This window comes from Xenopus tropicalis, chromosome 4 (genome assembly GCF_000004195.4).
Source record: "Xenopus tropicalis strain Nigerian chromosome 4, UCB_Xtro_10.0, whole genome shotgun sequence".
Classification (NCBI taxonomy): Eukaryota; Metazoa; Chordata; class Amphibia; order Anura; family Pipidae; genus Xenopus; species Xenopus tropicalis.
In genome coordinates this window covers 67,643,552-67,668,088 of record NC_030680.2, presented here as the reverse complement: position 1 = coordinate 67,668,088, position 24,537 = coordinate 67,643,552, and the positions used below count along the sequence as shown (strand labels likewise).

The following is a 24,537-nucleotide window of genomic DNA, read 5'->3' as shown; positions in this document are numbered from 1 at the left end:
CCACTCTTTTGTCATGGTCATCAAACAAGCTGATCTTTCCACCGTTATGCCCACCTAAGGTGAGTGATATCGGAGTAATCGGATCGTTTAGCCCTCAGGCCAAACAGTCGAATTACATGACGGGAATAGGATGGGAATGAGCCGATTCGGTCCCCAATCTGACAGGAAAATCAAACCTGTGGCCAATTTTAGGTCAGATATCATTCAGGTAGAGCCACTGTGGGGTCCAACTACATGGGCAGACAGGCTGAAGGACCTGAATCAGCAACTTTAATCTGCCCACTGTTACACCAAAGGTTTAGATAAACACAGAATATGTTCTACTTGCAAATACGGATGAAAAGATGTAATAATTACCAAAAAATAAAAACATTAAGACCTTTTATACATTTTCTATAGTAATGGCATTTAGAAGGGTTTTCAGCTTATTTTTCTCAAAAAAATCATTCTAGGATTTTCCCCTTAAGGAAAAGGTTGTTAACTTTAATTTGTTACTATTTACCCACCCTCCCATCAGTCCCCTGCAAACATTACACTAATGTTACTTTTTAGCATCTAAAATATTAAACAAACAGGACCTGACTCCTTAATAGTAAAATAAAACATTGACTACGTGGGTAAATTCAAACTGTTAAGCAGTCAAGTTAGTCAATCAAAATAGAGGGGCACATGGCTCACATAGGGGTGATCTCACACAAACTAATCAAAATGTGAGTTTAGAGCTCAATACATAAAAACTCACCCATGTAATATTTATTTCTATGGGATTTTTAATTAATGTTTTTAATTAATTGGTGAACTCATCGAGATATACACTTCTAAGAATCCAAAAGGAATGAATAGAAAATGGGTGAGTTTTTCTGTATTAAGCTCTAAACTTACATTATGATAAATCTGCCCCTAAATGTAGTGTTAATGGAGCTTTACTTAGTATTTAAAAGCCCAGAATGACCTGCTGGTGTCCTAAGCCATGAAAGGTATGTTCCATTTTTTTTAATCAAATGAGTTTATATTATACGTGCATTAACAGCTTTAATGTTTCCACTGTCTATGCAACCAACCTCGGACTATTCTATTTATATAACAAAATACAACCACTTCCTTGGGAAATGATACCAAGCTGTTTAATAGACTGCAATACTCTGTGCCCTGACTGACCATATACTAATAGACAGAAGTATTTCTTTATACTGTCATTTATACTTAGCAGACAGTCTTACCCTTCTGTAAAATATTCCGGAAAAGGCCATGTTCTGTGCAAATCATCAGGATGGGGCCAGTTGCTACGGGTGTTACTTGGACGTCGGATATGCTGTGCTTGCCGTTTTTGTTGCATAGCTTGGTTTACCCCAGCCACATACCGAGCAAACTCAGGATCTGAGCCAACTATTTGAGAAAAAAAAAAACACAGAAATCATTCATTCATTTGCAAGCATGCTTGGCTGCCATCCTGTGTAATTTCCTCTGTACCTAATCTCATAAAACTACACAGTTACGGAGTAAACAAGTAGTAAACGAACAAGCGCAACTCCATTCAGGATTCTATAATATTGTTGCTTTGTTCTCCTTGTACTGTTAGGGCTCTGGCACACGGGGAGATTAGTCGCCCGCAACAAATCTCCCTTGTCACGGGCGACTAATCTCCCCGAACTACCATCCGACCGGCAAAAATGTAAGTTGCCGCTGGGATGGCACACGCTGAGCAGGCGATTTCGGCAATTCGCCGATGGGATGGTAGTTCGGGGAGATTAGTCGCCCATGACAAGGGAGATTTGTCGCGGGCAACTAATCTCCCCGTGTGCCAGAGCCCTTAGAAACATGCTGGACATGGGGGATTCATAAACAGCAGGCGAGTCTAATTTTGGTTTATTACAACAAGAATAGTTTGATCAGAAGCCACCATTACATTTATTCTACTGCCTATGTTACTTCAATGTTGGTACAGTTTGCTGTAAATAACTAAATGATAAGATCAATCATGCTCTAAATATGTGTAGATTGTTTTAAGGAGCCAAAAACCATTCCAAATAAAATAGACTTATTAAGTCTTAGATGTGTGGTAACTAAAATATGTTGCCCCCATTTAACATAATTCTCAAGGAGTATCCCATTTCTGTGTTCCCTACATTCTATGCAGCTATTATTGCCCCACGTATGGTTGTATGGTTGCCTTATAGCATCTTGTGATAAACCATACTAAACATGCCCTCCCATTTGAAACAAAATAGAGATATTACTGCACTGTATTTTATAGGAAAATGTGTGTAGGGGGCACAGACATTGCTAATCAGAGAGTATGGCAAGAAATCTATTTCATGTTGTGTGAATAAACAAATAACAGTGCTTATATTAGTGATTACAGCTGTCATGACACTTCTTTCACCCGAGTTATGTAAGCATTATATTACTGCTAGTGATAGTCACCTCTGTTAAAGGGGTGGCTCACCTTTAAGTTAACTTTTAGTATGGTATAGAATGGCCTATTTTTACCAACTTTTCAACTGGTCCCCATTTCTAGTTTTTATACTTCTCTCCTTTAAACCACTGCCTGGTTGCTAGGTTAAATAGAACCCTAGCACCAGGTAGCAGCCCAAATTCCAAACTGGAGAGCTGCTGCATAAAAAAAAAAGAAAAACTGCATGCTCTCTCAGAATAGCACTCTCTACTATTTCATACTAAAAGTTAATTTAAAGAAGAAGAAGAAAAAGTATAATCACTGGGGGTGCCAAAATGTTAGACACCCCCCCCAGTGATTGTAATCAGTTACCTTATACCCCAGGTTGGTGCCCCTGTTAGGAGAAAACCGCACCAGCCAAGGATAGCTGCAAACGAGCAATACTCTTCCTCCAGTCTTCTTTCCTCGTGGGCCCAACACATGCACAGTTGAAGTGAAAAAGCTGGCTTTTTATTGAAATTTGGCTTGTCACTTTACTGCGCATATGCAAGCAGCGCAAACACAGAAGAAGCAAGAGGATCGCTCATTTGCAGCTACCCCAGGCCGCAGGTTTCTCCTAACAGAAGCACCAGCCTGGGGTACACACTGGGCAAATCACTGGCACTCTTTAGTGAGTGTACTTTTCCTTCTCCTTTAACGGGGAACAACTCCTTTATACCTGAACAAGCCTTAAAATGTGGCAGATTTATGTCAGTGACCATTGCAGCAACATACGCTCTATCTGAATTAACTTGAAATTATTACTGCCATCTTTGCCAGTAAATGGTAATGCACTATTACATGTGTACAAAAAAAGAAAATATATCATATTGCCAGAGGTGACTTGATCTGCTGGAAAAAGTAAAGCAAACACAGAATTCATAAAGCATTATCACACAAGAAAAATGTTGTGATGGATAGTTACCTGCAGGATCAAAAGGCAAAATATCTCCCAGCATCCCAAAAACTCCTTCACTTTGGTCCCGGTTTGGCCAGGTGTTATTTCTAGGTCCTTGTGGTTTCTGTCCCAACATTTCGGACATCATGTTGTCCATGATGCTGCTGACAAGACCCAAGCTGTACAAGTCAGAACTTAAATCAGACACACCCTGGTTATTCCACTGGTTCATCTGGTTAAGGGGAGATAATCCACTTGCAACACTTTGTGCTGGCTGCTGTGTGGTACTATTCAGCCATTTTCCTGGTCCATGAGACTGTGGTGTTTGTTGTTGTTGTTGCTGCTGCTGCTGCTGCTGACCAGCTGGCTGAAACAAATGCTGATAGTACTGTAGCTGCTGCTTCTGTGACAGCTGCAGCTGTGGTGGTTGTTGCAGCAATCCCTGTGGTGTTGGATGTATGGGAACATGTGGCACAGACTGGGACTGTGGCTTTACAGTACTCTGTTTTTGCTCTGTTGCTCCAGATGATGTAGTCGAATTCCTTCTTTTGACCACAGGTGAGCTCTGCTGAGATTTACCCAAGTTAAATCCAGACAAAAAATCTATAACATCCTGCATTTCTTGGTCAGTGGGCAAATTCATCCCTTTATCATCTTTCATTTCATCCCCCTTAAACAGATCTTCACGTCTGTCAACAAGGAACCCATTTACTAACTGGCTGTTTGTGCACTGAGAAGTATGTGAAGCATCTAAGGGCCTGGGAAAACTACCAATGTTCAAGATGCTTTGCAACTTTGAGTCCATACTACTTGAGATTTTTGCCTTTTCATCTAAGTTGTTAGTGGTTAAGATATTTTTGGAAGGTGTCTGAGGAACAGAATAGCTTCCACTATGACTTGAACCACTGCATGAAGACTTCTTTGTGAACCTTGAAGTTAGTTTAGAAAAAGTCTTCTGAAGTCCTCCTGTTGACTTACTACCATTCCCATGTGGGAGATCCATTTGATTTCCAAATTCAGATGATTCACGCTGTAATTGGATTTGGATGATTGGTAATGCTTGTTCACTGTAAAAAATAAAAAAAAAAGACAAAATACAAAACAGATCCATCTTTAACACTTTCTGTGTCAGCTTTTGTTTGATCTATGCTGCATCATGTTTAAGTGGAAACACACAATGCTGCAAGTGAATTTTGACAGTGTAGGAAGTATGGTATATGGTAATAAAAAAGTTAAAAGGATACATGCCCCCCCTTTATTTTTATGGCCTGAACTCCTCCTGCCTGCCATTAGTGTGTGGCCTGTTCTTGCCGGTACTCCTTGATTTGAGATACAAGGTGTTCCCTACTTTATTTGTGCCTGAACTTGGTATGCTTGGCCCTGAATAGGCAAAAATATTCTGTAAACTATTTATCAGCTCTTGTGCAAGCTGTGTGTAGCAGTAAGCTGAAGCTTAACCTGGTGACAAAGTAAATTTAATTTAATCCTTTCATTTTTACTTATATGGTGATTCACACACAGGTTGCACTAGTAAGGGCAGTTTTTCTAAACTAATTCTTATATCTAAAATCTGCATGTGCTTCCTTGAGTAAAGCCAGTCAAGGAAGCAAGAGAGACAGAAGTTTTTCTTATCCCATTTAAGCATAACATAAAATTTGAAACCTGCTTAATCCCCTGATCAACCATTATTCATAGTACATGGATACTGGTCAGCATCAAAGGGCCTAAATAGATGCACAGATAAACGCTTTATCAGTGTGTGTATGACCAGCTTTAGTACAAGGGCACATAGGGTGTATTGTCAGCCTGGAGATATGCACAGGCTGACAATCCATCCTTATGCTTAAAAAAATCTTCTAGTTGTGTCTGGGCCTGGAAGCACTAAATCCGCCCAGGTGCAGCGCACACATGCAATATCCGCCAACATGAGACTTGGGGTTTGTTGGTGGATATTGGCTGTGTGTGCCTCCACCCGGACAAATTCAGTGCTTCCAGGCGCAGGTGCAACTATAAGCCCCATGTGCCCATGCCCTTAGGCTCTTGAGGAGTAACTGGATTACCACACAGTCAAAATATAAAAGTAGCTTGGAACAAAAAACACATTTGTTGCACTGCTTTAGTAAGTTAACACCACAGACTATTTTGGTGGTATGGGCATTGCTCAATACAAATGCACATAACAATTTAAGCATTCTAATAGAATATTTTAAAAGGCATAAAGCTGATACATACCGGCCTTCCTTCCATCTTGTGATGTCAAATACTGCAGTGTATAGCACATCAACCAACCCAAGAGTCTTTTCTGGATCAAGACTTCTCTGCAACAGAGACATAGTTGCTGGATCCTCTTTCAAACACCTAGAAAAACAGATTGAGCTTATGTGACATGCATCACTTTGTCAGGTAGAACACGCATGAAGTTTACTTGTACTGCTATGTAGCCACAAAGACTTCAAAACATGTTGTTTCCTCTAAACAATATCAGTATTCATACACTTGTGTCATATAAAAATGTGTGAATCAATTAATTTTAGGCTAAAAGGCAGGGCCCAGTTACAAATAAGGGTGAAGACGCACATGGCTACTAAAATAGACAATGCTGATCATTTACTGATAACTGTCTCTATGTGTATCTAGTATAAATAAATCTTAAGGTGGCCATACATGGGCCGATTTTAGCTGCCGATATTGGTACCTTGGACAGTTTCGGCAGCTTATCGGCCCGTGTAGGGGCAAGAACGAGGGACATGCCCGACCTATATCTGTCCTGAAATTGCCCGGATATCGATCAGGCAGGTTAAAAGATTTAGTCAGATAGGGACCGCATCGGCTCGTTGATGCGGTCCCAAACAGACTGCCCCATTGCCGCCATTATAATTCGATCGTAGGTGGGGATATTGGGTGAAGATCTGCTCGCTTGGTGACCTCACCAAGCGAGCGGATCTTCACGTGTATGGGCACCTTAAAGCAATTGGACTTGTTATCAGTCAGTAATCACTGAAGATGTTTCACTACTCATCTGAGCAGTTCAGTTCTCTATGTGTGTTTTAGAAGAGGCAATTCTCAGTATTGTCTATGGCAAGGTATTTTCTGGAGTTTAGTAGCCATGAAAAAGTAGCTGCTGCGAGAAGCTATGTGTGTCTTCACCCTAAAAAGTGGCTTGTGCCTGTTTTTTTGCACTTTTTGCAACCTTTACTCCACATGATAAATAAGCCGTCTTGAATATTACCTTTTTTATACTTTTAAGTTTATATCTGTAGATCCAGCACTTTACAAATAAACTATTTCTTGTCAACAAATGTTCTTTAGGCCATTTGTGCACAGTGATTCCTTCGCTTCTGTCAGCCTGCATTTTTTTTCTGCAGATCCACCATTTACTGAAAAGTCCAGATTTTGCTTAAACGCAGCTACACAGAGCAGAGCGCAGATTGGCCCAAAAATGCCTGCTTTGTGTTTTTCAGGCCAACCTCCACACCACTCTGTGTATCTGAACTCAAGCATAGGCTGTACTTGGTGCAGGTGAACAGAGCTGCTTAAAGGAGTCGATCTGCTTCTGCTTCAGAGTGAAAGGAAAATGCAGGCTGAGAGAAGTGGACCAAACTCTCTGCATGCCTGGGGCCTTATATAACTTATGTGGACAGCCATGAATGGCATTTGACCCCAGTTTATCTTCCTGTTTGAGAACTAAAAATTTGGTATGTTGGTTTATATAAGGACCAAGTAACTGAATCACTGATATTAATGTCAGTGCTTCAGTTACTTATTACTCATTTAACAGATCCATCACACGGCTTTTCATGTGTGCCTACTTTATTCCCTGCCATTACTAATGTGCACTATGATCCACATTTACATTTTGAACATTAATTAAATAGCTTAAATAAAAAGGGGTTTACAATTAACATTTGTTAAAAAAAAAAAAAAAAATTACCATGTAGATGGGACTTGCACAACTATTTTTAAACCTTCAAGACTAATTTGTGGAGCATACGATTCCTTGTTCTCAATCTGTGCCGTATCAACTACCACCTGGAAATAAAACAACAACTGCATAACCAAACTACATAACAAATAAACACCACAGCACTTCCAAGTACTTTAACATACAACAGTACGATGTGCTAAAAAAAAAAAAAAGCAGTTTCTTAGACAAATCAGATTATATGAAGTTATTTAGTTAAAGGTATACTGGCATGTTTTAACTATTTCTAACATCCCCAGGAAACTACTTTACTTTGGCGGTAATACAGCATCCTGAACTTTAACTTCTTAATTCTTTTACTGGTGTTACCAGAATACATTACAACTTCCACCATAGCAAAATTCAATTGGGGCTGAGTTCAGGAGGCTGAACTAAAAAAATGGGGAAAAAAAGTTTTTTTCAAGAAATTAGTTGTCAAGCCTAGGAATTGGGGTCATAAAAATGAAACAGATAGGATAAGTTTGAAACTAGCTGGTATACATTTAAGAAATCACAAGAAGAAAAAAAAGAGGCAGGCACTCTGGTATTCCACAAGATGTCAAAAAATCAAAAACAGCTTGTAGTGAATAAAAAGTTTTACGGTTTATTTAATCCATACATTAAACACAAAAAGAATCCCTACGCGTTTCGTACCTAAGGGGTACTTAATCATAGGCTATATTACACTCTAAGAATACACAATATTTAAAGCCAAAGTAGCCAATAGGATTGCTCCAAAGTAGGCCAATCACAATATATATCTAAATAAGTAAATTAAATAGTCAATTGTGGGTAATTAAAAAGAATTATGTAGGATTACATGTATGTCTCCTATGTAGGAAAATGGGATAGGTATCCACCATTAGGCATAGTAGTCAAAACACACTGTCTGGTTTGTAAATAAAATATAAATTTTGTCTGTTTTTTGATTAAGGCAAAAAGAGACAAAATGGATATTTTTTTTACAAACCAGACAACCAGATGGTCTTAATTACGAATATGATGTAACCGGTTATGTTTAAACTTTTTCGTCTGACTACTACAATGTTTTTTGACTTGCTATAACTGTGATAACCCTGTATGGGACCATTGGATATAGTATCCATTTAAGGCAATGGTCTCAGGACTTCTCAGGACTTCTTTGGAGACCAAATATAGTCAAAATGTTTTTTTGCAAATGTTTTACAAAATCTCCCCCCTCCCCTATAATAGACATTCAAGCAGCTCATCCAGGAGTATCCAAGGAAGCAACTAGCCAGTCTTACCAAATCTATGCTTTTTAAAAAAAAAAAAAAAAAAAAAAAAATCTGTACTTTTAAAAGGAAGCATTGGTTTGTTACTTGAAGGAAACACTTACATAATTCTTATTTTAAATACTAAACTTGACCACACAACTAAAGATCTGCTTGTCTGCCACCCTGGTGGGATTTTTAAATCTGCCCAACAGATATGGTGAGCCCCTGTCCGGATACTGATAGATTGGCCCCTACATGGGCCAAATACCTATTAACTTGGTCTAGTGTGGCCATGTTGACAGCTAATATTGAACTGTGAATGGCTACCCTTTAACCAGAACAATATGCTTTTACTCCATCTCTATATAGTTGTTTCTTAACAGTCTGATTTTATGACTGTACACATATCTGATATCTACTGGGAGCTGCTATCTTGCTACCTTCCCATTGTTTTGCTGATCGGCTGCTGGGAGGAAGGGGGGATGATACCACTCTAACTTGCAGCTAGCAGTAACAGGTCGCATGGATGTGGCACCCTGGGAAATGAAGAATATGTCTAGCCCCATGAAAAATTTCAAAATGAAATATACAAAGATCTGTTCATGTTTTTGAAAAATGTATTTCAATGCATTATTTTGCTGGAGAAGCTCTATTAACTGATGCATTTTCCCATGACAGTATTCCTTTAATGGCTCACAGTGATAGTTTACATTGTAAGCATTTGCTATTGAATTCAATGCATTATTTATGGCCTAGTAAAGTAGGTGCATGTAATAGAAAGATACATTTGAAGCCCAACACTCTGGTGCAGTGAATGGAAAAAGCAAGTTTCTTTAGCAGGTGTTTCCCAAAAAGCATAATATTTGACATAACATGGGTCTGTCACTACTACACACCTCAATAAATGCTTAATATGGTATTTAAAAGTTTTATTGCAAAGTAATTGTGAAAGTAATTAAAATTATCACGGCACTGCCAATACACAGGATGTGTTTGAAAGTTTCTATTTACAATTAGTTTAGGTTAACCATGATTTCATGATTTTCAAGGAAGAGATGCATGACAGGTTTTAATAAGATGACACTACAATCTCGAGGAATGGTTGTTTCTGATCCATGCGCTAGTTGTGCATTACATGATCAATTTAATAATTTAATCAGCTCACCAGTCCAGCTTGGCCAAATATTAACTGCACTGCAGTTTTACAAGCCCCTCTCCAGGTAGAGGGACAGACTTGATTGAGAATCTCTGTCACCGCAGTCTCATCTCTGTCAGTAATTCCATTGTGTCCGTCAGCATCTTTAATTAACTGTCGCATTGCATGCTAAAAAAAAAAAGGAAGAGAAGAGTTTACATAAAATGGGTTTAAACAAAATGATTTATTTACCATCCACAGCAGTTCTGAAGTGAATGGTCAATTGCTCATATCAGTCTGCCTAAGCAAAGCAAATTTACTAAATTTAGAAAATTACCATTTTATATTAAATACAAGACCTTAACTCTTATAAAAATATCACTTCCCATTTTCGTCAGTCATAGGAAAGGGTGTGACACAAATTCACAGCCAATTAGCCTGGTAAGCATTCTTACAAAGTGGGGTCGTATACATAACCTGCTGCAGGAAGACAATGTTCAGCTTCCCACACATAGCATAAATTTCTTGTTCTCTCCTGTCTTTTCCATGTGGACTTGGTGGTCATAGTATCAACATTTTTTATAGGTTTAAAATTCCATTGATATTTTTCCATAAAAATGTGTTGCCTAAAAGCTATCAAAAACAAAATCAGCAAAATATACCATTTTTATTTTCAGATTCTCTGCTGTGAACTCATTAAGGGCTATGGCACATGGCTTAAGTTCAATTATTAACTCCATTGGCTGTCGAAAATACACTTAGAATAACTTCTAATGTATTTCCTTTTTTGCCAGCACCCACAAGTGCAATTGTGATTTCATGTAGTGATTTTGGGTGTTTAGAAGTATATAAAAAAAAACCATAAATGGCACCTGGTACCAAACAACCATAAACTTTCTGTGCTACCTTTCAAAAAGTGGAGCTTTATTTGGACAGGTATGGCTGGAAGCTCAAACTTGACTCACTAAGGTGAAATCTGCCTCCTTCCTGCCTTTTGTACTAGCTAACCATTTATACAGCCCCAGCGAGATTAGACAAACTCCAACTGTTGCATGAAAACAGTATTGACCTCCACACAGACAGCTGGTAGTGTGGCTTTTTATCTACTCCTGCCATGTAGATTTTGTACTCTTAGGGCTCTGGTACACGGGGAGATTAGTCGCCCGCGGCAAAACTCCCTGCTCGCGGGCGACTAATCTCCCCGAGTTGCCTTCCCTCTGCCATCCCACCGGCGAACATGTAAGTCGCCGGCGGGATGGCAGACGCGGCGGCGCGATTTCGCGCAAATCGCCGAAAAAGACTCGCGAGGCTTTTTCGGCGATTTCCCGAAATCCCCGTGTACCAGAGCCCTTAAGGGCCGTGACAGACGGGGAGATTTGTTGCGGGCGACTAATCTTCCCGAAATGCCATCCCACTGGCTTGAATGTAAATCCCCGGTGGGATGGCATACACAGAGCGGTGATTTGCCAAAAACAAAAGCAAAAAAAACCAAAACAAATATTTACCGTTTTTAGTTTAAGATTCTCTGTTGTGGACTCATTAAACGATGTTCCCTTCAAAAAGTGGGGGCCTATTTGGACAGGTATGGTTGGAAGCTCACACTGTATTGGCTGAGGTGGTGTCTGTCTCCTTCCTGCCTGCTGTGCCTCAGCTTCGTTACAACAGTCCTAAAGAATAAAATTATAAACTGGTAATGTTAGTGTCTAAAACAGGTCAAATTTTAAAAATAAAGGTCCAATAAAGACAATCATGCACATTCATGCACTGTATAGGCATTAGTGAAATAAAGGCTATGGGGCAATACAAATGTTTACTCAAGGAAATACATATAGTTCACTGTTGTGTAATCTAGTCACAAGGCTGCTAATTATTTCCAAAGAACCGTGCAGCAGCACTATGACATGAAAAATGTCAATTTGCTAGTGCTCCCCAGTACCTTCCTGAAAAGGTTCCATTCCTTGGCTGGTCCTCTCTTGTGGTAACAACTGTAATCACTGGCCACACACATACTGAGAAGGTCCTAGCCCTTCAACACAAAAACGGGTCTGCCCAAAATGAACTCTTTATGCAAAACAATAGTGATAAGCACATTTTTTGCAATTTTTTTGTGAAGGGGCAAAAAATTTTGCCACAGAAAATTTGCATCCAAAAAGTTGCGCATGTCAAAAAAGTCACATTTTGTAAATTTTTCCAAAGTTTTGCTAATTTTTCGCTCATCGTTACCAAACAAGATAAAGTCAATAGGTGCTGAATACTGACTTGTTTAATGTGTTCTACGGCATGTTAAAGGAGAAGGGAAGTCATTTTGGCATTTTACTGCAAATAGATTTGCCACATTAGTGCTGCCTAGAACACTGTTTATTCTGCAGAAAGCTTTACCATACCTGAGTAAACAGCCCTAGAAACTCCCTTCGTTTGTTCAAGATAGCAGCTGCCATTTTAGCTTGGTCTCTCTAGCTTCCTGCTGCAGCTCTAGCCATTAGTAGCTGCACAGACTGAAGTATTTTTCTAAGAGAGGAAGTCTGGTACTGAAGAACATATGTTTACAAAAAAAAGGACACAAGTGTTTCTTTTGATAGAGGTGCAGCTTTTCTGTGAGTGCTTATTGCCGTATTTAAATAGACCATTCTGATAAAGCTTTCTTAGTTTTTACCTTTCCTTCTCCTTTAAGGTGGCCATCCAAAGCTCCTTTCATCATCTACTGACGCACCATACAGTTTCATTGGTCTGTCATAAATTACCCCGAGCTGGCATGAATGTTCAGACAGTTAGGCAGTGAGGTTGATATCAACCAAACTGCTTAACCAAATAAGGGCATGTGTGGCTAGCTTTACTGATCCTTTCATTTTATTATTTACAGTACACTTCATGAAATAAGCCAAGAAGCAGCAAAATTATTTCATGTTTACCTTACCTTTAAACGTTCTTCAATAGCCTTTGGATTTAGGTGAAAGCCAGCCTTCATTGCGTATTCACAGTGACCTAAACTTTCCAATGCTATTTTATAAGCCTAGGAAATAAAGATAAAAATGTGTTGTGGCTGAGTGCATTATCCAAAGAATAACAGACAGGTCCTCTTATCTCACTAGCAGCCCACAGTTATCTTCTTTCATGTGCAGACAGCACTGCACCTATCTTGGGCTTTCCCAAAATCTCCCACATAAAACATTACAAGAGAGCAAAGCTATGAGCTTTATTAAGACATTGTACCAATAGAAACACTATAATAAAAACATATTTGAGCATTCCAATATATGCTTTTGCATTCATGTATATAAAGTTTTGTGTAGGATTCTGCCAATCAAACAATTGTGGTGCATCCCTATTATATAAACAACTACAATATATTAGATGGATAGAAAGTCTTAAGTAGAGTGTACTGTTTTAGTAGTTACCTCCCCATACTAAGGGTAATGTCCTATAAAGAGATTAGTCGCCTGTGATAGATCTGTTGCCTGCAGGAGAAAACTTTATGTGACTTTGGAAAACTGAAACGATGTAGGCCTTTCCACCTGTGATTCCCTTTGTTGCCAGTGGAAAGGCATTTCAGAGAGATTAGCCGCCCACAATATATCTCGGCTACCATGAGGGACTAATCTCCTCAAAATGCCTTCCCACTGGCAACAAAGGGAATTGCAAGTGGAAAGGCCTAGGCATCGCTAATGTCTCCTTGGGACATTATCCTAACCCCTCTCTTCCATATCCCATGTGCATCCTTCCAACCTGATTTTGAAAACTAAAATGGAAAAAAAAAAATGGTACAGTGTACATATGCAACAGACACATTCCTGATTCAAAAGATTGGAAAAAAGATACCTGTAAAGTACTGTCAATTTTCATGTTCAGCTCCTTCAAGTGATGGTCTGGTATTGCTAAGCTTTGAGAGCAAAAAAGCTGCTGGACCTCTATTCCAGCTAAACAGCCATCACATCCCCTCTCACGCAGACGGCATGTAGCCTGTAATAATAATAACACATGACAGCAACCAAGGTAATATTAATAAGTACATTCAATTAACTAATTTATCTAATTTAACTTATTTATAAACACTGGACAAATATGAACCTGGGCAGTAACCCGCAGTAACCCACAGCAATCAATCTGTGACTACATATTCTTTCAGCCATGAGCAATTTGCCCAGTGTTAATAAATGATGCCCACAGAGTGGGAAAAAGAAGGATGGAGAAAGTAGGCACAGAGAAATATCTTAGCCTATTCCACAATTGATGATTAGTAAAAGCCATAGTAGGGCATGCCAGAAAGTGGGTCAAAATACAAAACTACAGTGTTAAGTGCAAGACAATGGTGATAACACAAAGGAAATAAAACCTAGATGATGAGCTAAAGGACATTACAACATGATCACCATTATTCCCCTGCATTAAAATGTATGACAAAGTTTATGCATTTTTTTACGCATGCCTATATTATTTCAGTGCTATAAAGCCAATCTATAAAGCTGGACTGTCCTAAAATGGGCCTGCTTAACTTGAAGGATAGGGTTAATATCACTTGTATGGTTAAAATAAATTGCTATCATGTGAGTAACAAAAAAGCTTATAGATTGTGATAACAGGCCTGACTGGTGTGTGGGGGAGGGAAGGGGAGAGAGAGAGAGAGAGAGAAGAGTGAAGTGAGAAGAGAGAGAGAAGAGAGGAGAGAGGAGAGAAGAGAGGAGAGAAGAGAGAAGAGAGGAGAGAGAGTGTGTGTGTCAACCACAGCCAATGGCATCTTGCAAATATACAGCTGAATTTAGCCTAAAATGCAGCTTTATTATCAAGATTATGAAAACATTCATCTAATGCCATGAATCTTTTAGCTTGTAATACACTGTAAAACAAACATATAAAAAATTACAATGCACCTGAATAAAAACAGACATTCTGATTTTGCAGTTTATGTAATTACAAATATGCATCTGGTAACCATGGAAATTAAATATGAGGTCAGTGTGAGCTTTTATTAAAGAAAATTATATATCCACCCACCTTCAAAAATATATAAATACAAATGTATCTTCAACTAAAACTAGAATTTCACAAAACATATTAAGCCAAACATTATTCCATCTACACTCCCCATTATAATGCACACTAAACATATCATAACACAATCATTTTAATAATGAATGTGGTGTTGAAATTCTTATTAAAGAAAAGAAACAGCACTCTAGAGATGCTCGTAGATAAACCCTAGTTCTAAAAGTAGATAAAGACTACTAATGCTTAAAGTCTAAAAAGGGACATACTAGGGCGCATTTATAAACACTAGGCTAATTTGAACAAGGGTAGTAACCCAAAGCAACCAATCAGCTATTGGCTTTTTTTTTTAACCACCTGCAGGTAGAACACTAAAATTACACTTTTTTTGGTTGGCATGGGTTACTGCTCAAGTGCAAATTCACCCAGTGTTTAACCTACTAAAACATGATCAGATCAGAGCTGCAGCCAGATGTTATTTTTTGGATGTCCTGGCTGAAATGAGGGCTGGTACATTTTTATATTTAATTTTGAAATTTCACATGGGGCTAGCCATATTCATCATTTCCCAGGGTGCCACAACTATGTAACTTGTGCTCTAATAAACTTCAGTCACACTTTACTGCTGATCTGCAAGTTGGAGTGATATCATCCCCCTCCCAGCAGCCGATCATAAAAACAATGGGAAGGTAACAAGATAGCAGCTCCCAGTATATATCAGAATAGCACTCAATAGTAAGAAATACAAGTCTGGCTTGGTACTCCTTCAGTAACATGACAGTAGGAGAAACAATAGGTTCTAATGCAGTTCTAATGCTAGCGCAGCTCCTTCTGAAAGCTCAGGCACAATTTTAACTTCATACACATTCTTGCAATTAAAAAGTAAACACATCAAGTAGCTAAGGGAAGTGAAGAGGTGATCTGGGGACAAATACTCTTCCTAAATGACTTGCAGTATGCAAAAATATAAAACAATAGTTCTCCAGTTATGAAGGACTGAAAGTACATTTATATGCAGTATCTTGTCAAACACAAGTATGAGATTCCATTTCATTAAAAGAAACTGACTGGGATAGTTGTATAAACTCTTGTGTGTCTAGAGAGGAGACCAAAATAGCTGTACTTTGTACACAGCAGTATTTAAGATGCAAGCCAGTAAATCAAGGCCCAACACCTGTCTCAAATGAAAGAAAGCTTATTACAATAACTGCGCTTTTAAACAAAACTATTTCCTTTATTACTACTTATTTTAAGACTTTATCTATAAAGGCTATAATCGTAATAAGGGTAATAAGCATATGGCAAAAATAAGCAGATTTGCATAAAAATAAAACAGAATACTAAAGGCAGTTGGAAAGGCTATAATACTTAAAATAATAAGGAGATCCTAGGAGAAAGAAAGCATAGTCTGGTTCAAGTTCATATGGGACATGATCTGATAACCGTTTAGCTAAGATACCAAATACATGTTTGGACTTCTGCACCCATAGGCTGATGCCACGCAAGGCCAATTCTCGGTCTGAGGAAAAAATGCAGCCCCTCCTACCTGGCCTGCATCCGAAATCTTGCGGGGTTTTTTTGCCAATATCCACAAAGTGTGTTTTACCCAGGCCAACACAATGGTTGCGGGTACAGGCCAGGTAAGAGGCTGATGCCAGTGGAGGGGCTTATTCTTCCCGCAGGCTGAGAATCAGCCCTGTGTGGCATCAGCCTTTAAATACAAACTGTAGCACAAGCTGGAAGGCAGTTGCAGTAGTGCTTTCTTAAACCATTTTAGGCTTTTCAGCATTAATAGCTTTACAACAATAAAAAGCACAAAAGCTGTATAATAATCGCCCACAGTGTCTCCCACATTTGAAGGACTGCTCCCATTAAAATGCAACGAAAACAGAAAGAAAGGTCAGAATGCATGTTCTACTGAAAGAGAAACAATTAACAATGAGCAGCAAACAGAGTAACAGGGCCAACAGTGACTGGCACAAACAACAAAACCAGTTATTGAGTATGTCAGATTGAAACCACAATACAATACAACCAAGGTTTTGTGATACAATATATGCAAGTAACATCTCACACTGTTTCCAATTATGTTCTAGGAACCTCTTGGGTGTTTTAAGGTAACTTGTAAGCAGGTTTGTCAACATATCTGAGAATACTCTGTTCGATAAACTACAGCTAAACTGGGATTAAAATAAAAATCACTGAAAACTGTCCCCTAAGAACAGTTCGAACAAAAAAAAGGGGGTAATCTATTTATACTGCCCAAAGCATGTGCTGTGAATCAAGAGAAAGGAAATAGTAAGATACAGGAGGCATCTTTGAAAGCAAATACCTTCACTGCTAAAGGACTGCTGTGATTTTGGGATAGTACAATAGATCTACACAAAGTTTTGCATTTTTGACCTACTTTTTCAGCTTTGTTTCAACAATACACCAATTTCTTTAGTCACACATTATGAAGAAAATAAAATAAACACTTTATATTCTTGTTAATAAAACACTGCACAGTATATAATTTCTTCACCCAGAACCTGTGCACAGTGAACAATAGCTATTTTTATATAACAATATTAATTTTTAAAACTGATGCATAATTTTCCATAGAAAATACTGTGTACATGGTATTTGGCATTAAAGGGCAAGGAAAGGCTAGAAAAGAATTAACCTCCATTGAAAGGCATACCCCTAGGGGCAAATTTATTAAAGTATGACAGGTATACAATACAAAAAATTTGTATTTGTTCATACTGTGCGTATTTTCTGCAACTTTTTCGTACTTTGCACCAAAATTTGTGCGACAAAATCATATTGTTGCGCCGAGTACGAAAGTTTCGGATTAATTCAAGCTTCGGTATCGTGACTTTCCTTGGGCCAGGTTGGAGCTGCAGAGTGCCATTGAGTCCTATGGTAGCCTTCCAAATTCATGCACACAAGGATCAAAGTCAGAAAGGTTTTCCCGCCGTTTACGATCGTTCGGATACAAAAACTTTGACTTTCGGATCGCCAATACGATATTATCATGACCAATACGATTTTTTTCTTAAGCATTTTAGTGATATTTGCGATCATCAGAAATTATCGTATTTAATCCGAATTTTTCCCGTTTCAGGATTCTAACTCGTACTTTGATAAATCAGCCCCTTAGTGTTACCATCTATCATGTTCATTCTTATCTTTGTCAAGCAGTTTTTAATTTCAAATGCCCGTTTAATCATAGTAAAAACCACTGACTTAAATTAAAGAAATTCCTATGACCTCTCCTTCTCTAAGACCAAGACCGATGAACATGCTCAGAACGTAGAATCAACAGGCAGTACATGCTCATAAATATATACAAGTGCGCCTTGTACTGATCCCTGCAAAGCCCTGCCTTCAGTAAGCACGCACCAATCACAACACCCTAAGATGGTTGCCATGGTGACAGGCAAATCAACACAAAATTAGAATTTTGGCGCGTGTGCAGATTGTTCATAGTTGCAGGGGCAACAGGGGAAGGAACATAGTGGCACTGACAGAGAATTAATAAAAGATAGTATTGGAGGGCACAGTAGCAGAAAACAAAGTATATATAAAGATATTTCTTTAGCAATTAGGTACAGTGTGAGGCATATTATTACATACTTTAAACTTTCTATAAAGCAAATCTTATATCTGCAGTGCCCAAATGCCAATGAAAGTTCCTAGCTTGTAAAATTACAGAATAACCCTGAGCATGCAATTAAATAATTCAAGCTTGTAATAGGTTGTGTGAAGCTCAGCTTTACTAAATGTAATTAAGACTGGTCTTTTAAACATTCTTTTCAATCTCTTGTAGGCTTCACTACACTCCTCCAGAAAAAAATATTGCAACATTCAGCAAAGTCATATTCCATAGTGGGCTAACAACTGAAGGAAAGAATGCTTCACAGGCACTGGGCTGGGTAGAGTGGATCATTTAAATTTATACTGAGCCTGTGAATACAAGTAAAAGTGCCATCATGCCTCTACATGCATGTTTTGCTGATAGCTTACTACACACAGTTTAGAAGCTCATTTTGACTTAAGGACTGAAAAGCAAGAAAAACTGGGTCATGTTACAAAAGACCTGCATTCAAACCTATTACACATATCTTAACAGCATTGGGAAAAGCAACAGTTTATGCCACCAATACAATAAAAAGCAGCTAAAGTCTTTTAGAATGTAAGCTCCTTTGAGCAGGGCCCCTTTAGCACTTGCATCAGTTATTTTTGTGTATGTAATCAGTATTTTCAATGTATTTGCCCATTTATTGTACTGTGCTTCAATATATGTTGGCATTTAATAAAACAATAATAAACCACATGTGAAAATAAATTATAAATCAGTAGATCTGTCTACGTGTAGAGTCTGAAAAAATAATTTTCTGCCACATAATACAGAAAACAATTCTAAGCAACTTTTCATTATGAATTCATTAAAAAAAAATCTAGTGGTTTAAAAGTTATTTGTAAATGTAATTGCTAATGAAAGCAGTATTTGCTTAACTTCTGGTTATGACATATTATGTTATGATATATTTAAACAATGTTGCAAAGGACAGTCTCATCCAGCAAGACAGGTCCATCACTCTGCTGGCTTGTGTTACATTTTCAAATGCCAGAGGCACCAGGGCAGAGAACAGAAAAGGACTGGCAAACATTACTTAATAATAATAGCAATTATATATACAAATAACATAAAAACCATTTTGAAATGAATGAATACTGCAATGTTGCTTAGAATTATGTTTTATAAGGCAAATAATTATTTTTTGGGTTAATGTGTCTTTTAAATTTGGGTCTTCAGATGTTGCTAAACTACATCTCAAAGCTAGGATTAAATGGAGTGTGACACTTCTCAGGTCTTTTCAGAATTGTATTCTTCATAAAAATGAACCTTCATGTCCTTTAGACCATTTTCCTTTCTATGTAAATTGGACATAGGTCAACTCTCCTTTAAGAGTGTGTTGGACTTAATGACAGGGGGGGAACTAATGGTAGACAGAAGAGGCACATGCATAGGGAACATCGCTTGGGGGTGGGGGTGGCTAGACATGTACCGTGTCTACCTACCACTAGACCAGGCCTTCAGTCCTGCTCATAATTCTGGTGTTGTTGCACCCCACTGATTCCTTTGCTATTCCTCTGTTGTCATCTACATGTGTTTGCTTGCACTGGGGGGGGACTGCTTGCAAGATTAGCCTTTCAGCCCCCAGTGCTAGATTAGATCATTTATGCAAGAATGGCAGATAGGCATAAATATCATCAAGTAAGGGAAAATGAGTTAAAAGCATCTTTAAAAAAGAGCAGAGAGGAGTTTACAAGAAAGTTTATTTTTTGTACCCCTACAGAAAGCACTATCTTTCTCTATATGAGGAAGTGGAGTGGTTTTTACAGCAATATATTTTACTAATGTGGTGGGTTTATGTCAGTGCTGCTCCCAAAGAGAAGATTAAATCACAAAACTAAAGGTGTCACCATCACTGTACCCTCTGATTATATATGCTAGGAGCTGCAGTAAAGGACTATTATGGAACCCCAGGTTAAAGGAGAAGGAAAGGCTAATAAAGAGTTAATCCCAAGCTGCAGGCTTACCTTCAGTTCTCTCAATAGTGCCCTTAAGTCTCCCCATACTTCACCCGTTCAGAAGATCAGAAGCCAAACAGAGAAAAAAAACGCTGAGCTGGGTAGAGAAGATTCCCATAATGCATCGCTCCCCCAAGACTGAGCGACTTGTTACTGCAGGCGGCGCATGCGCAGAGGGCAGAAGCGTCCGGTTCCCATGACGACGCAGCGTCGCCGACTTCTTTGACAAGCAGGAGGGGGAAAGGGGGGCGGGTAGGTGCTGCGAGCGGCGACTGTTTGTGGCAGGAGCGGGAGTTTGTGGAGCTTGGGGGGGTTTGTGGCAGGAGCGGAGGGTTTGTGGAGCTGCAGAATCTTTGTAACAGGAGCGGGGAGCTGGCTTGTGCTTTTCAGCCCATACAGACACGCTGGACAAGATGGCGGCACCGTTCACTGAAACAAGCATGTAAGTTCTAGTATGTGTACCTCTGTAATTCTTTCATTAGGCAAGCCAGGAATATAGCGTTTTTACACAGCAATAGTAGTACTTTTTAATAGTGTGCTTAATAGATTTTGCCTTTCCTTCTCCTTTAAGAAACAGGGGTACAGATTGTGCAATCAAATCAAAAAATCAAAACATTTTGGGGCATGCTCTTCTAGGGCACCTACATAATCTACAGTACTCACCTCCGTAGCACCTCTCCAGGATCTCACTGCCTCCTCCATCTCTCTTGTAGGGTTCAGATCTGAAGCTCCTGAAGAACTCTTCCGCTCTTGTAAAATTGCCTCAGCAAAACATGAATGGGCTACTGGCTGAACTTTTTGCAAAGCTTGGGATAGAAACTGAAAATGAACCTGCATCACTGTCAAAAAACAGCGACCAAGTACCTGTCAAAAAATAAATAAATAAAAATGAATAAATAAATTCTGTTTTTTTGCTTTCAACTCAAGTTATTCTCCCTCAATATTTTGTTATGCTCCTGTTTCCCTTATTGTCCAGCCAGACAGTAAGCACACAACTCACTGAACATGAGCAAAACACGATTGGCACTCCCATCAAAACCAATTAGCAATTTATTTACACCACAGCCTGGCTTGTACAGAAAATCCAGTGTTTTGAGGGGATAACCACCCAAACCCTGTCAGAACACTACTATCTCAAAGCTGCCTTGACAACGACAAACATGTTTTCTCTGTATGATAAAGCTTTCTACATGCATTATAAAAGGAATCATATCAATATCTTCCAGCAAATCATACGGAATTATGAAAAAAGTCATGTTTTTAAAGTTAAAACCTCCTATAACTATAACCTCCCATAACTGTTGAGAAGATGCAGAAACAAAACAAAAACGATGTATTGCCCTCAGCCTAAGAAGAGGAACATATTTGTCCTAAACTTTAAAATGGCAGTTTGCTGTCTTGAACATTTCATAATTACATATTCCCTTACTTAAAAGCATTTTTAACCCCAGAAATAAACCTGGTCCTTTTAACACATGTAGAAATTATTGGAGAGGAGAAAAAAGATTCAGTATACACTTTTTTGCATTGAACTGTATACATCTGTACATGTTCACAATGAACTGATCTATTCCCAACAGGTCTCCATACGTCTGCAGTATGGACCAATCTTTGGCCGAGAAGTCAGTCAGCCCATTTTGCTTAAGAGCATGGGGGACAAAGATATGCCCGTATGGAAATTAATAGATCTTCCAATGTATGCAGAATTTAAGACCAGGTGGACTTAAAATAGTGTAAAAGCTGCCTGAACTGATCCCATCACTGTTATGGGGCCATAGATGAAGATGCCAGACAATTTACTTGTTAACTCTGTAACCATCAACTATGCAAAACATCAATGTTGATACAAAGATGTTGGCAGTTCACTTTGTGTCTAACACAGACATCAGTTGTTATGTACAAAGAATGTATAGGTTTGCCCTGGAGTTTCATACAGTAATCTGTTCATGTGTTTATGGTCATCATATCATAGATATTGACATATAAACATGTAAATCAGGCTAAGCTCATGGTGTGTATCAGTGTAAATGTATGATCTCTTTCTTCATCTACTCTTTCTTCATGTTTTAAATAAAAGAGGCATTTCTTCTCTAACAAAGAAGTGCCTGATGACTGAGACACTGTTATAGAGCACATCAACACATTCAGCTGAAATGAATTATGCATTAGCTGTACTTTCCATTATATTGTCATCTGACTGGAGGTCCGCTGTGGAATGTTTCCAAATTATTTGGTAAAGTATTAGTACAGTGCTACAACCTCACTGTGACATAACAAACTGTATAAGTTGGATGAAACTATTAGATATTTCTGTTTATGCTGAAATGTACCCCCTGCCCCCTCCTACCTGTTATAGCAAATGCATTGTGTAGGTTAATCTCATCTAGGTGTGTATTGTGTGTAGCCAGCCGGCTCTGTCTGGCCCTCCCCATGTAATTGCCCCTATTGTGAAGGCACACAGAGCCAGACCCCATAGTGACACAATAAACATAGTTACCCCTTGTGAGAGCAGTGCTCTGTCTAGTAAATGCAAAAGACTGAACTGGGCATGCTCACTAGGTGGCTTCCCATAGGCCCAGTGGGATTAGCTATGATTGGTCCCTCTGTAAGCTGCCTTTGGGTTGGCAGAAGGAGTCAAATCCTGTTTTGGTTTTACAACAGGGGCTGTTCCCTTTCTGGCTACAAAGGTGGCTTCCAACAGTTCCAAGCAGCCTTTTGTCTGGGGTGTAACCTTAGCTACGGCAGGACCCCCTCCCCTGTGTTCCCCTGGAATCTACCTTAGCTGCGGCAAGAAGATTCCCCCCAACTGGGTGTATTTCCCTATTCCCTAAGGAACAAGAGTGCAGGCTGGCTACCACCTACTGGCTTATGGAAACATGCTGATGGCTACTTGCCATTTCTCCAATAAACGCCTCATCCTGTGATACCAACTGTTTGCTCTTTGGGTCCTGCCCTATGTCTGGGAACTCACGGCCCTGAGGTTGTGACACTCACAATCTCATGGTTTCCTTTTATCATCTTAATGTATATTGTAATCTTTCCAATTGTATAGAAAGATAAATAAGAGTAAGGGCTCTGGCACACGGGGAGATTAGTCGCCCGCAACAAATCTCCCTGTTCGCGGGCGACTAATCTCCCCGGATTGCCATCCCACCGGCGAAAATGTAAGTCGCCGGTGGGATGGCACACGCTACGCAGGCGATTTCGTCAAATCGCCGAAGTTGCCTTGCGAGGCGTTTTTGGCGATTTGCCGAAATCGCCTGCGCAGCATGTGCCATCCCACCGGCGACTTACATTTTCGCCGGTGGGATGGTAGTTCGGGGAGATTAGTCGCCCGTGACAAGGGAGATTTGTCGCGGGCGACTAGTCTCCCTGTGTGCCAGAATGAAATCTATCTAGAATTACTGCCATAAATCAAGACAGGGCTTCTGCTTTGGTCAGAAAGGAAAAAACAAAGTTTTAGTCACATGAGCAATCATCCACATAAATGTGCCATACATGAGAAGATTTGCTCATTTGGCAAGGTAGCCAAGCAAGCAGATCTTCACCCGATATGGTCACCTAAAAGGTGGGCCATGTCGGGCTAATATCCTAGAGCCAAATGTTCAAATAACAAAGGCAGGCATAGGTGCCATTGGATGGAAGATTGCATCAACAAACTGATTCAGCCCCCGATCTGACAGAAAATCAAACCTGCCCAATACATGCAGCCCGGAGGTCACAGATCATAATTGTTGCACATGGTTTCCGAAAATGCAAAAAAAAGTTTCAAGTTTAAACCCTCCAAATAAATCCCAGTGCACATATATACACATACTTCTATCAATCTATCTATACGAACACATATATAAACTATATATATCATCAATACCTATACTAACTGTCTAACTGTAGTTAGGAATAGCCTTTGATATTATGCTTGTTCTAAAAATCATCCAAGCAGCTCAGTACATCACCTGGCATTCCACAGCCTCACCATGAAGAACCCCTTATGCTCCTTCAACTGAGAGTTCTGTTTCTCTAGTCTAAAGGGGTGGCCTCTGGTGCACGGATCTCCTCCCCACCTTTATTTGCTTAATTAGTGACTGTATGACACTGCCTAGGCTTACACAGTGTGTTATCCACAAAAAATCCCCTTACCACTCTCAGTTAAGGATATCCCTAAAACAATGCTATTTAGTGTATTAATCTAACCTTGCTCTTATTAACATTGAACCACATCTGCCAGTTATCTGCCGATTTTCAAATTAAGTCAATTCTTTCTGTAAAGTGGCAGCATTCTGCAGGAAACTTACAGTTTTGCACAATTTA

General features: G+C 39.2%; 1 protein-coding gene across 2 annotated transcripts in view; it reads right to left on the bottom strand.

Moving 5' to 3' along the window:
* kiaa0355 (uncharacterized protein KIAA0355 homolog) overlaps positions 1 to 24,537 on the bottom strand; it is a 63,068-nt gene that overhangs the window by 8,120 nt on the left and 30,411 nt on the right. For both annotated transcript variants that reach the window (XM_004913560.4, XM_002935788.5), the window contains exons 3-11: positions 20,890 to 21,090; positions 13,480 to 13,620; positions 12,578 to 12,673; positions 11,169 to 11,330; positions 9,694 to 9,852; positions 7,264 to 7,361; positions 5,565 to 5,690; positions 3,360 to 4,399; positions 1,221 to 1,386 (exon numbers count right to left, since the gene is read on the bottom strand). In XM_004913560.4, coding sequence (XP_004913617.2) covers positions 1,221 to 1,386; positions 3,360 to 4,399; positions 5,565 to 5,690; positions 7,264 to 7,361; positions 9,694 to 9,852; positions 11,169 to 11,330; positions 12,578 to 12,673; positions 13,480 to 13,620; positions 20,890 to 21,090 — 2,189 coding nt within the window. The remainder of the gene's footprint in view (positions 1 to 1,220; positions 1,387 to 3,359; positions 4,400 to 5,564; positions 5,691 to 7,263; positions 7,362 to 9,693; positions 9,853 to 11,168; positions 11,331 to 12,577; positions 12,674 to 13,479; positions 13,621 to 20,889; positions 21,091 to 24,537) is intronic.